The sequence below is a fragment of the Canis aureus genome, chromosome 13 (assembly GCF_053574225.1).
Source record: "Canis aureus isolate CA01 chromosome 13, VMU_Caureus_v.1.0, whole genome shotgun sequence".
Lineage (NCBI taxonomy): Eukaryota > Metazoa > Chordata > Mammalia > Carnivora > Canidae > Canis > Canis aureus.
In genome coordinates, this window is record NC_135623.1 from 48,792,239 (window position 1) to 48,805,706 (window position 13,468).

Consider the following 13,468-nt stretch of genomic DNA (forward strand, 5'->3'; position numbering starts at 1 on the left):
AGATCAAGCCATGCCTGATGCCAGACCTATCACTGGACTTTTCATCTGTTTTGAACCAATCAATTTCCTTTGGGCATCAGCCCTTTTGACTTGGGTTTTCTTTTTTTGCTACTAAAGTTTTCTGAGTTATATACTGTTACGGTTGGCTACCAGTGAACTGTGCTCTCCTGTCCTCCCAATCCTGTGGATGTCCGAGAGGCAGCAGAAGGAAAGTTTAAGTATTCAGAGTCTTCAGCTTGACTGCCTAGATTTGAACCTCAGGAACTGTCAGTGGCCCGTGAGTAAATGATGCCTTAGTTTCCTCACTGATAAACGAAGAGCAGAACTAGTCCCTACCTCCCGAGATGGGGCAGATGTGCGGGGTAACTTATGTCAATGCAGAGAAGAGTGCATCGTGGGTAGGAAGACTATAATGAGGTCTCGTGGTAGTTACTCTGTGACATATCAGACCCCAGTCGTGCCCTTTGCCCTCACCACCCCCCGTCTTTTTCTCCACAGCCCTCTTGCCTCCATACCCACCTCTCCTCCTACTTTAATTGGCTTGGGATTGTAGGGGAAAAATAAATTATTTTACCCCCCAGAACAGACACACAAACTCACCTCAATGACACGGCCTTTCTGAACCCGAGAAGTGTCACATATCAGCAACCAGAAATGCACACGAACCAAAAGTACCAAAGATCCAAAGTTCCATTTTACCTTGATTGTTCCTGAAAATCCTCCTGGATGGTGGCAGAAGGAGAACCTTGTACAAGGTCAGAAGTGCTGCTTTCACTTCCCTAAATGTAACCAGCGAGAGCTGCTCACAGGCTGGAGGCAACCATTTACTTTCTCAAACCGCTTCTCAAGGCCCCAAGAACCTTGTTTGACATGAAATCTATCATGTGTTTCTCTGAGATTCCACTGCAGCCTGGCCCCTGAGAGTCTACAAACCTCGGGGATTGTGCCACCCGAACCCAGAGGCCAATGGGCTGGTGCACAGACCCCTCACTGTGGCAGGGACCATCACTGCTGCTGTGTCCACATGGGGTCACTGCGACAGACAGAGCCGCAGGTGCCCGCTGGTGCGGGAGGTGCAGGAGGTGCGGTTGGGTCCCCCCGAAGGAGGACGTGGATCCTGCAGGGCCGAGGGAACCCATGGGCGGGGGCCGCTGGAGCCCCTGAGAACTGGTTGGGGCTGGGCCTCCGTGGGGAGCACAAGGAGTTGGGGATGTCAGAGGGAGAGCAGGGGCGTAGCTGGGGCCTGGGTCTTCAGTGTCCAGGCACCGACTGCCTGGCTACACGTTAAATTACCCCAGATGAACAACACGGCCGGTGTGTGGGTAGCCACATGTTAGCTTTGACCGTCATCGTCATCGTGGGGCCTGGTTACAACTTATCTCCGTTCTGTCTAGAATAGGAGCACTGGGGAAAGCTGGTTAACATGTGAAAGCCTCAAAACATCTGCCTGCAGGCCACAGGTGAAGCACCGCTTCCCACCTCCAGACTGGTGATTCATTAGCATGACAGACATAAGGAGAGTTTTTAATATGCACATTGATTGTGCTCATCATCCATTTTTTTCCCTATTTTTTGGAATGCTCCCTTCAGCACATAAAGATGCCTGTTCCTCTCATGTTTTAAATGTCTTTCTTGACTCATTTGCAAACACCCCCTCCCACTCCTGCCAGTTCCAGCCTGTTTCTCTGCTCTTTACTTGCACAGAACCAGAGGAAAGACAAATCCTTGTAGTCCCATTCTCCTCCCCCTCATTCCTTCTCAAGCCAACTCCCACTGAGGTGTTCTTTCCTACCTCCCTGCTGGAATGGCTCTCATCAGCTTCCCCTAGGGCTACCACACTGAGTCCAGAGGCCTGTCCATCCCCACCACGCTGCACCTGCCCCACCACCCCACACAGGTGAGCATGGCTCCCCGGACGGCGCCTGCCCCCGTATGGTCAGGACTCAGGCTGCTGTGCCCTCAGCATCCCCTCCCGTGGGGATAGTCCCTGTCCCAGGGCTTCCAATAGGAGCCGCGGCGTTGACGAACCTCACAGGCATACTCTGCCAGGACCCCCTGGCTCTGGGCTGGCTTGTTCAACGACACCGGGACAGCTCCAAGCCGACGGCTCCGAGCGGGTATCCAGACATGTCACATGAATCCTATCCAAGACTGAATTCCTCGGTGCCCCCCACAGCCTGCTGGGCTTCTGCCCTCCCGCCAGGCAACTTCATTCTTTGAGCTACTTGGGCCCAAACCGTGGGCGTCATCCTTGACTCCTCTCTTTCGGGGGCACCCCCATCCTCACTTTCTCCAAGTTGGGGCCCCCTCACTGGGACTATCGCAGGAAGCCAACTCCTTCGCGCACCTCCGCGGCTCCCACGGAGGCTCAGGCCCCCACGGTCGCTGGCCTGGCCTGTCTCTCAGCCTGCGGGGCAGTGTCCGGGCTCCTCCCGGGCCGCTCCTCCCGCTGCGGCGGGATGTCTCCCTCAGGAAGGCAGAGTCTGGCTTTCCTCCACTCAAGTCCTCCTATGGCACCCAGAATCCTCGCTGAACACTTCCCTTCTGGCTCCCGTTTCCCATTCCATCCCCCCCACCCCGACGGCCACTGGTATCCCTGCATCCCTGCATCCCTGCATCCCTGCATCCCTGCATCCCTGCATCCCTGCTCCTCGCCTGGAACGTCCCGGGTAACCACGCGGCAAACTCCCGGCCTCCGGGAAATCCGTCCCACATTCCGCCTTTTCCCTGAGACTTACCTTCTGTAATATGTCACCGCCCTGTTCAAGGTTCCTAGTTCTGCACACCCTTCCATCCGCCCCACTGCCTCTGTCTTGAAATTCTTAATTGTTTTTTTTTTTTAAGAGTTTATGTATTTATTCCTGAGATACACAGAGAGAGAGGCAGAGACACAAGCAGGCGGAGAAGCAGGCTCCCTGCGAGGACCCCGATGCAGGACTCGATCCCAGGGCCCCGGGGTCACTCCCTGAGCCAAAGGCAGACCCTCCACCGCCGAGCCCCCCCCCCCCCGGGAGCCCCTTACCTGTTTTGTTAACAAGGGGGCTGTGTATTTGCATTTCGCACAGGGGCGCAGGGCTTATGCAGCGGGCCTTAAAGAACTCGGCTTGCCTCTGTCTTCTGATTATTTACAAAATACAGAGAATGACTGACAGTAGTTCCTCCTGCGAACTTTGAGCGCATTACATGGTGTGGTGCGTGCCCAGCACATTGATTCGCAATCGGGCTGTCTGCTGCGCATCACACGCCCGTTCCAGGCCCGGGAGACGCCCGTGGAAAGTGCTTCCGGGGACCTTGGGTTGCGTTGAGGGGAGGACACGGCCCTGCTACTGTGCGGGGATAACACGAGTGACTATCGGGCTGGCTGGGGTGGCTCCCCGGTGAGGCGACATCCGGATGCGCGATGAGGAGGAAAATGAACCCTGGGAAGCAGAGGGAGGAGCATTCCAGGTAGGGGGCGTGGCCACGGGGATGCCAAGGACCCGCCGGCTCAGAGGCCTTGGAGAGGCCCAGGGGTCTCCGGGACCCGCAGGGCGAAGCCCCAGGCCGCCAGCGCAGGACCTGCCGTGGCCGCACCGGGTGGGTGCCCTTCGGCGCCGAGGCGGCCACCCTCCAGGAGCCAGAAGCTGGGACGCTTCGTGTCACCTGCACCCACACGTCCGAACGCTTGCGGGAAACCGGCCGCAGAGGGGCAGGGGACCCTTGCCCCTTGCGGCCACCGCAAGCCCACCCAGCGCGACCTGCAGCAGGGCCGGGAGCGCTCGCCCCGCCGGGTCCCCGGTCGCAGGTGACCCCGTGGGAATGGCAGACTCCAGCGTCGAGGGAAACAGGAAACAAGAAAGGTTCGCAGGAGTTGAGCGAATCCGCATTCACTCTGATGATATAAATACCAAATGTGGTGGCGTGGACACCCAGCAACTCACACCAGAGCATTAATCAATGGCGGAGCATCCTCACCCAGAGTCAGGACGCTCTCAGGACCCGACGTCCCAAGCAGGCAGGCGCTGGGTGAAGGCCGGGACCGTGGCCTCAGGGAGCCCGGGGTGACCCGGACAACTCTGAGCAGGAAGTTGAGGGGAAGCCCAGGGGACTTTGCCTACTTCACAGTTTTGCTGAAAGCAGGACCTGCTGACTGGTCTCCACAAAAAGGAAAAACAAAATCTAAAAAAAAAAAAAAAAGGTCTGCTGCATGGAAAGATTTAAACTAACAAAGGAAGAGGAAAGGGCCAGTAGGCCAGGGACACATCCCCTGCTTGGGAAGCTGACTCCCGCAAAGGCTGCTATCTGATGAGTGTGCAGGAAGCCCTTTGCCCTGCAGGGGCCTAATAAGCTCATTTAGCCTCCCAAAGCACAGGGCAGAGGAGCCAGGAGGGTGTGCGGGGCCAGGTGAAGGCTTGGGCGTTTATCCATCTGTTTGTGCAGCTCTCTGTAGGATGGGAGGCGTTCCAGGGCAGGATGCCTGGGCCCCAGCATCCTAACTACCTGAAGATTCGGTGTTTCCACCAAAACTGATAGCCCCTGAGCCCTGGGATTTCATACTCACAATGATGTTATCCCTCCGGGGAAATTCAGTTCTTGAGCAATGGCCATGGACTAAGGGGGCCCTTCTATGAAGATTAAAAGTCTAGAATATTTCCTCACCACATAGAATGTAAACACAGATATATGCTAGAGCATATCATATGAAGTTGCTGGCATGAGTCCTTTTTTTTTTTTTTTTTTTTCTAAAATAATGACTACTTCATATGGGTCAAACCGATACCTGCCTTTGTAGCTGATGAAATTGTTTGGGCAAAATACCACAATGGCGATCAATTCCAGCTTAAATATATCCCACCAGCCTTTCTTCAAAATCCTAGAATGCTTCTGTTTCCTTAGAGAACGTAATTTTTGAGGAATTGGAGCAATTCGGATTACTTGCAGGAGAAAACAATCCACCTGTGTTCCTCTAGAATGCACCCAGCATTCCAGCCAACCACCAAAATGTTCAAGGCTTACAGGAGTTTGGAGAGGGGAGAAATCCCCATGGGCTAAGAAGTGTGGAGAGAAATATTTGGAGAGAAATATTTACGCTCCTGTGAATGTAGAAAAGAGTGAACACATGTCATCCCATTCCATGATTTAATCACAGAGACTGTGTCTTTGTTCAAGGACAGGGTCAGTGGTTGGGGGGGAAACTAGAGCCAGACCCTTGTAGGCATTAAGCCAATAGTCTCTTCTGCACCAATACTCATCATATATGGAAAGAGCCTGAGAATTTGTGGATGAAAATGACTTTGTTCATAAAAGATAAAAACAATATTTAACGTACTTGCAAGAATTTGATTTTGCAGCTCTTAAATAATAATAATAATCAAATAATAAAAATAATCCAAAAGACTAAGGTGTGGAACAAAATTAAGAGGATTTCAGAATGATTCATTTAGAGGAAGGAGCTGTGGCAGAGTGGCACAACATGCTGAAAAAACTGAATTCGTAAGTGGCTCCAGAAACTTAAAGGAAATAAGAAGAATATGTTTTAATACAAAATTTTTTGAGGATCATGGCATTTCTGTTGAATTATCTAAACTGCTTATCAATGTAGCTGAAAAAATGTCACTCCCATAAGTTACTCTGTCAATCATTAGTGCACATCAAGCTGTAGCCCAAATATTTGGGATATATCAGTTAACTAGACAGAAAAAACTACCTGCCCTTAATGAGCCTATATTCCAAGTATAGTAAACTTATACTAAGTATAGCCAACAGGCAAATTATCGGGCAGCTTAAAACGTGATACATACCAAAGGAGAGGAAAAGGATCAGGACAAGAAGCGGGAGGGGTGCACACTGTAGTGTCCATAGAGTAATCTGCGCAGGTCTTATGGAGACAGTGGGTTTGAACTAGGCCTGTGGGAAATGTAGGTGTTAGCTAAGTGTGTCTCAGGGAATATCATCCCAGGCCTAGACAGGCCACGAAGGTAGAGACATGACTGGCTTCACCACACGCTCTGGGGGGCTGGTTTGGTCCCTGATCCTGGACTCTGGCTAAGATCTTCTCCATGCAATAGAGAGCCTTGATCCACCGGGTCTAGCCGTGTTGCGTTATGCCGTGCATGACAAGACCAGTAGACGGTGCAGCAGACTGTTCGGAATGGGCAACCCAGCCCCTGGTCTAGTCCGACTATGTCTGTGGTTAATCTCAACCACATTCTTCACACCGGTTCTTCAAGACTTCTGTAACCATGGCTTTCTTCCGATTTCATAACTGACAGCACCCAATTCAGTTCAACATTTTTGTGATTGACTTAGACGAACCACAAATAATCTACTCACGAGCTCAGGAATCAGGTATCAGAATGGTGGTCCACCCTAAGAGGCAGATGAAATGAGAGTATCTGGCATCTGTTACTACTTCATACTGATTGACTGACCCTTTATGCCTCATTTTCACATCTACAAAATCAAAATACCTCCCCTTGCCAAGTCTAGTTCACAAGGTCTAAATAAGGTTTAAGTGAGGTACTACATGCAAAGGTGTGGTCCAAGCTATAATGCACAGTGCAACATGCCTCATCCACCTCCTGTCCCCAGCCCAGTATAGCGTCTGCTGTTCCCTATGTTTGTTGAATAAATGAATAGGTAAAGCGACACTTACAGTGTGATAGCAATCGAGAAAAAAAGATCATCCTGTTAGGTATGACTCATGTCTACACAACCAAGGTAAAGATAAGTATTTGGGACAGCTTTCTATATGAATCATGCCAATTGAAATATAATTTAGACTTTCACTTGAGGACTTTTTAAACAGAAGTTATTTCAAAACATGATAAAAAAAAAAAGTATAGACTCCTCTCAATTTAAGTCCTTGGATATGTTAAAAACACAAGTTAGTCTTACCCAAGGCAGTGAGGGAAGAAGGCCAATGAAAAAAAAGAGTTCAAAAAAAATCTTTTTAATAAAAAAGAAAAAAAAAGAGTTCAGTATTACTTAGCAGATCAACATAAGAAAGAGATGGTTTTTTTAAGTGAAGACCAACATGGGTTCCTCTTTAATTATTTGCTGGTTTGGAATATGAGTAGCTGTTGAACTGTTTTAATGTCACAATAAGATGTAAAGGAAACAAGATGTATTTTGTACTGTAGCCAAGATGTTTCAGGGGCCAAAGTCCTGCCCCACGAGTAGTACTGCACCCACGCAAAAACGTCCAGGTGCATGGAGCCCCAAACTATTCGTTCAATAAAACCAGATTCCATTGAAAATGCTTACCCTGCATGAAAACCACACCCTCAAGTGGAAGGCTCTGTCTCTTCTCCTGGGGCACTACCTTTAACGGTAAAACTGAGATTTAATAGCGTGGACCGAGCTTTGGTTAGTCCTGCTCGCCCCCCTTGGCCCTCGCGTCAAGTCATCAGCAGCACATTAGGCAGGGAGGATGTAATGCGGACAGCACACATCTCCAGACCACTCCCGCTGATTCCTGCTACTGAAAGTCTTCAGGGACGTATGGTTATTTTCCCTTTACTGAATGAAAATCCATAAAGGTGAAAAATTCTAGGAGGTGTTCGATTTGTGGACATATGTGAAGCAGTGGTTTCAGCTTTCTATTTTTTTTTTTAATTTTTATTTATTTATGATAGTCACAGAGAGAGAGAGAGGCGCAGAGACACAGGCAGAGGGAGAAGCAGGCTCCATGCACCGGGAGCCCGATGTGGGATTCGATCCCGGGTCTCCAGGATCGCGCCCTGGGCCAAAGGCAGGCGCCAAACCGCTGCGCCACCCAGGGATCCCGGTTTCAGCTTTCTAAATCCGTGCTCAAGGAAGAGCAAAACCTAAGTGCTGTCTTGTGGCCATTTCCTCTTATTTCTGGCAAAAACTGAATGAAACCTGAATTCTAACCAGAAAATCAATCTTGGACCCCAATTTCTGCTCTTTTTTCCAGAGAAGCAAAAAAATACATCCCCCCGATGTGAACAGCCAAGTCCTTCCTACTTCAGAAACATAAAGTCTTGCCCAGTGGGCCACCACACAAGGTCCGTAAGGACCTGGCTCAGATCCAAGAACCCAAGTGGGTGATGTGAATGCCTGGCATTAGCTCTGACTCCATACCACCTGGGTTCAGGTGCCTGCTCTGCCACTTACCAGCCTTGTGACCTTAGACAAGTCATGCCACTTCTCTCTGCCTCAGTCTCCTCATCTGCAAAGTGGGGATAAGATGATGATACCACTTATGTCATTGGCTTGTGCGGAAGATTAAGTAAATCTGGCTAAATATTTTTAAAACGCCCAGTGTGTATAGAAGCTGTAAAAGCCTGGGTTGTTGATGAGGAGGAAGAGGAGGAGGACAATGGTGGTGACAGTGACAATGATGGTCAAGACAATGACTCCTTTGTTGGCATGCTTCTCAAGCACACATGAGACACTCTGTTACTCAAAGTGACCAAGGGCTGGCATCTTGGTAGTGGCTGGCATGACGTGGAGCTAGACACCAACAACCCAAACCCTGGGACCACAGACGGTGCTCGACTGTCACCAGAGAGGCCTTGGCCCCAGTGTGGTGATGCTGATTCCAATCAGGGACAGAATTTTTTCACTGCAGAGGAAACCAGCATCTCTTGAGTCTCTACACCAAAGACAAACGACAGGAGCAGAGGGGGTGAGTGCTCACCGAGAGGACAGAACAGGAGGCCATGAGAGCATAGAGAGGCCACCCCGGGGGGAGGCAGGCCACCCTCGCAGCATGACAGGGGATGCTGGAGAGAGCTAGGTGCCTGAGCAACATCGCTGATCAAACACCCTTGCCCCAGATGACTCTGGACGCTGACACACAGCCACCAGAAAAGGAACACGGGTGGCCTCTGAGGGGTGATGCCCCACTGAGAGAGGGCACATGGGTTTGCAGAACTGGGGCAACTCAGGGCAGAGGAGACTCAGACCCATGTCGGAGCGACCCCGGGGGAAGAGCAGAGATGTGTGTAGCTGCCACGATGAGCAGCAGCTCTCCCCCTCTTCACTGTATGAGAGTGATGGACGGGGGTACACAGCACCCACTCTGCAACGGCGCTGGCCCAGCACTGTGCTTGTTAACACCGGACAGTGGCGGCAGAGTTTTTAGATGACTTGAAGGCCCTCTGTCCATAGCCATCAAATCAGCTTAATGGGGAGAAAAGTAATTTAAAAACTATTCAGATAATGTCTAAGCAAAGCCATGTAAGTTATATGTATCTTTAATGCAACTAATGAATGACGTATGTGAACAAGTCCTAGACTGTAGAGTCCCCATGGCCACCGGCAGGCTGACTTCTATTTCCCAGCAACTTAAAAATAGAATATTCAATAGGCTAAAATCTCTCTCTGACAGTGTTTCTCCGAGAGGGATCAATAGAACACCGGATCTGGAGGTTTAGTTTGCAAGGAGAGGAAGCATTTCTTGGTCTTAATTAAAAAGATTTTTAGAAAAGAAGGAAAATCCTGCTTTAAGCAAAGTTGAACTTGGTTTTGTCACTTGGTTTTGTCACGTTGTGTGTTACTGCAGGACTTCTCAGGACCTCTAATGGGCCAACCAGCATGGTCCATCCATGAGAAAGGGGTGTTAAGGGCAGGGTTTTCCAAATCATCTAAGGAGAGATTCCCACCCCCACCCCCACCTCCAGCCCTCCTGCAGCATCGCCCAGAACTACTCTAGGAAATGCAAGTAAGGACTCATGTTATTTCCCCGGGGATCAAGCCCACACCAAGCCCCAGGTATTTATTCGTGTGCCCCAGAGAGAAAAAGATCAGAAGCCTCCAAGTTCCCTCCATCGTGCCAGGGAAAGTCAAGGCAGCGCACCCTCCATGGCAGGTAAGCCCCAGAATGACCTTGTCTTCACTCGGCGATTGTCTGTCTCCCCCTAAGAACAGTCCACGCGAGCAGCACCAGGAAAGCCTTGAAAAACTAGGCGCTCCAGGGCCCTGCAGCCAGGGGTCCTGATTGGGCAGCTCTGAACAGGGGTCGGGCCCCAGGAGTCTCCACTGAACGCAGGGGCCCTAAGCACATCCCCAGGGGGCTCCATCCACTCAGACCCTGGGCTAGCCTCAGATGGCCCGTCTGCATGGGAGCCTCTTGGGTGGTTGGTCCTACGGTCCTACAGTGTCCTGCTGTTTCCAAAATGCAAGGAGGGGAAGGCTGCGGGGAGGGGTTGGGATGACGTCAGCACACCTGGCATCAGTACCACCGGAGCCTCTCGGTTAACTTGGTGCCGGGGGACGGCCCCCTGTGCTGTCCTGTTGACGAGCCCACCTTTGTCCCTTCTGGTTCTGAGCCTCACACTCTCCCACTGGGTCCCTCAAGTGCGCCGCACACTCCCCCACTGGGTCCCTAAAGTGCACCGCACACTCCCCCACTGGGTCCCTCAAGTGCGCCGCACACTCCCTGTCTGGGCACAGCAGGAAGGGAAGGCTGGGTGCCCACCTGCTAGCTGTGGGATCTCAGAAAAGCTGCCGAGCCTCTCTGCCTCCGTTTCCTTACCTGTACGGTGGGGAATAACAATAACAATCCCAAGTATTTCTCCAAGAACTATGAGGCTCGGGAAGGGTGATCCTCGGGGAAGTCACCCTAATGACTAGCGTGTAGTAAAGTTCTCAACAAGTGTTGACCATTACTGTTTGTTTCTTTTCTTTTTTTTTTCTTTTTAAAGATTTATTTATCTATTCAGAGGAGGGGAGGAGGAGAGGCAGAGACACAGGCAGAGGGAGAAGCAGGCTCCATGCAGGAAGGCCGACGTGGGACCTGATCCCCGGTCTCCAGGACCACACCCCAGGCTGCAGGCGGCGCTACACCGCCGTGCCACTGGGGGTGCCCTCTGTTCGTTTTTCTTACTTGCAGCTGCAGGTAGGTCTGTGCCCTGGGATCTCAGGGGCTCAGAGTCAAGGAAGGCTGGCACCCCCGGCCTCAAGGAATTCACCACGGGGCATGGGCTACAGACACATGGACGCACGGACAGTGACAGATATGACTGGACTTCCGCAGTGTTATATGCAAGATGCTGGGAGAATTTCCGAGTGGTGTTGGAGGGGCAGAGCAGCAAGGCTTCCTGTGAGAGGCGGCATTCGATCTGGGCCTCAAAGGGGGAAACAAGACCTACAGGTGTGATGTTTTGTTAGGACAAGACATGGAAGAGGGAAGGGGGTGAGCTGGAGTCCCAGCCACAGGCACTGCAGGGATAGGCTGTGGCAGTGGTTGCAGGCCACCAAGGAGGCCGCCTCCCTGTCCTAGGTGATGGCCCCAAGCTTCTGCAGCGTCCCTCTGTGGGACCCCCGGCTTGTGGGCGCCCCAACGCTGGCAGTGGGGCCGGCAGCCGGCTCGGAACTGTGCACTCAGAGGCAGGCCTGCAGTTTGCCACCAGGGGCCATACGGTTGGCAGGCCGTGGGCAGAGGAGGCGGGACCGAAGGGGGACGGCAGCATGGCCGGGGCAGGGGCTTGCTCTGCGCCTTGGCCCGGCAGGATATCCTGTCATTCAGCCGGGACGCATATAGGGGGAGCGGCCGTGTCCCGCGGCCCTTGGCTTTGCACCTTCCCTTCCTGGAGGCGGGCCTCACGTGCCAGCGGCCTCAGTCCGGGCTTGGGAGCCCACACGGACACGAGAGACCTCCCGGGGAGTCCGGCCCGCTCCGCGGCAGGAGCTCACACGCGGTGACAGGTGGCCGGCACCAGGGCCGTGGCTCTCGTCATGCCGCGGGGTCTCGCAGCGTTCCTTCTCGGGCTGCTCGTGGCCGGCGTGGGCTCCCCACCTGAAGCGGCAGGACAGGTGAGGTGACGCCTGCAAGGCCTTCCTCTTCATGTCCGTATGTGCGCAAAGCTTTCGGTCTGTGCTGGGTACGAACTCCGGTGTGGACCCCATCAGATGGGGGTAGGCAGGCAGGAGGGGACCCCGCGGGGCTGCACCATGTCTCTGAAGGGGTTCGTCCCCGCTGGCTCGGCTCCGAGCCCAGCCTCCCCCGCCGGACCTCTGGCGTGGGTGCCACCCTCCTTCCTCCCATGGCACATGTTGGCACCCGGGGGGTCTTATGGCTGCTGCTCTCTTTTCCTTTATCTTCATAGTCTCATCACCGCGAATCCCCCCTCGCATCATTGTGAGCATAGGAAATAGCAGTGGTTGAAGAGGGATGAGTAGAGAGACGTTCTGGCCAGTTCCGGGCGGCTGATGTCTGCTGGACAAACACGGCGGTAACGGGAACTTCCACAGGTTGTGGTGCAAGCACCCCGGGCCGTGTGCCAGCTGCGCGGGGGCAGGCGCCGCGAGATCCCCAGGGGCACAGGCCGGGTGCCGGGGTGCAGCGGGGCCCTCTGGGGATCCTTTCAAAATGCATCTCGCGAGGCATGATTTCTGCTTCATCAGTAACGAGACATGAACACAGTGCTGCACCTGTGCCGGGCGAGCTTTCGCCCACACAGGCCTGATGCCAGTGGCCGAATTAGGGATAATGTTTTTCCTGAAAATGCCAGAAGACAACTGACGGTCGGGTGCTCCAGCTTAGGGGACGGGGACCACTGAGCTGGAACCAGGGCCCTCACTTGTTTGACAGCTGTTTCTGAGGCCCCATCCCGGTGCCCCCAGCCTGCTAGCGGGTCAAGCTGAGCACATTAGTGTCCCTGGACTTTAGTTTCTGCCCCGACAGTGCTCCCCACGCAGCCCATCACCACCTCAGCGTCAGAGAGGGCTTGCTTAGGCCAGAAATCACAGCTTGACCAGGTTTTGAGGCTGAGTTTGCTTTTCAGAGGAGACCGTTGGAGAGAGAAAATGAACCATTTTATTTGAAAAGGACAATTTGAAAGTCAAGACATTTCTTGAAAAGGGAGTATGAAATCTGACCTTTGGGGAAAGACGAGAAAAAGTAATGTCCTTCCGTACACTTATCTAAGTGGGAAAGCCTACTACAAAGAAAATCCTTTTAAAAAATCTGGAGGCTCTATGATCCCTAAAGGGAGTTGATTCAAATTGCCGCTGAGGGTGGCTTTTTTTTTTTTAAATAATAAATTTATTTTTTATTGGTGTTCAATTTGCCAACATACAGAATAACTGAGGGTGGCTTTTATTGTTATTCTACAGCAAGCCTTCCAGGGCTGTTTTGGTTCCTAACAACCACAAAGGAAAGCTGCCCCTTTTGTTTCTCTGTACCAGCGGGTAGGGAGGAGGGCTAGCCCACCCAGGAGTCAGAAGACCATGAACTTTGCGAGTCACTGAAGCTCCCCTCCCCTCAGCATCCTCCCCCTCACGTGGACATGGTGAATCTGTCCTGCTGGTCTTTGACACCAGCAAGACTGCATAAGATGATGCCCTCGGGAGTGTGTGCAACCATAAAGTTCCCTGCAAAAATAAGATTTCTTCTTATTCAGCCTTTATGCCTTTTAGTAAACTCAGAAATATTTAGGACATTCCCACTATCCCTACCAGTGCCAGGCTCAGCTGTTTGGGGATAGGGGCGAGTAAAGAGAGACATGATCCTTTCCCA

At 52.3% G+C, this 13,468-nt stretch overlaps 1 protein-coding gene and 1 long non-coding RNA gene across 7 annotated transcripts in view; one reads left to right on the top strand and one right to left on the bottom strand.

The window, feature by feature from the left end:
- LOC144282466 (uncharacterized) overlaps positions 1–13,468 on the bottom strand; it is a 39,249-nt gene that overhangs the window by 18,891 nt on the left and 6,890 nt on the right. The window contains exon 4 of one of the 2 annotated variants that reach the window (XR_013350901.1): positions 10,679–11,075. The exons of the other annotated variant lie outside the window; for it this stretch is intronic. This is a non-coding gene — a long non-coding RNA (uncharacterized LOC144282466). Of the gene's footprint in view, positions 1–10,678; positions 11,076–13,468 lie in introns of those variants that run through there. 2 annotated transcript variants of the gene reach the window in all.
- Positions 11,484–13,468, top strand: part of STAB2 (stabilin 2) — a 139,565-nt gene continuing 137,580 nt past the window's right edge. For 2 of the 5 annotated variants that reach the window (XM_077846118.1, XM_077846119.1), the window contains exon 1: positions 11,493–11,763. In XM_077846118.1, the coding sequence (XP_077702244.1) occupies positions 11,686–11,763 (78 nt within the window). In that variant the 5' untranslated portion in view covers positions 11,493–11,685. Of the gene's footprint in view, positions 11,764–13,468 lie in introns of all 5 variants that reach the window. The other 3 variants (XR_013350892.1, XM_077846120.1, XM_077846121.1) reach the window with 3 other exon arrangements.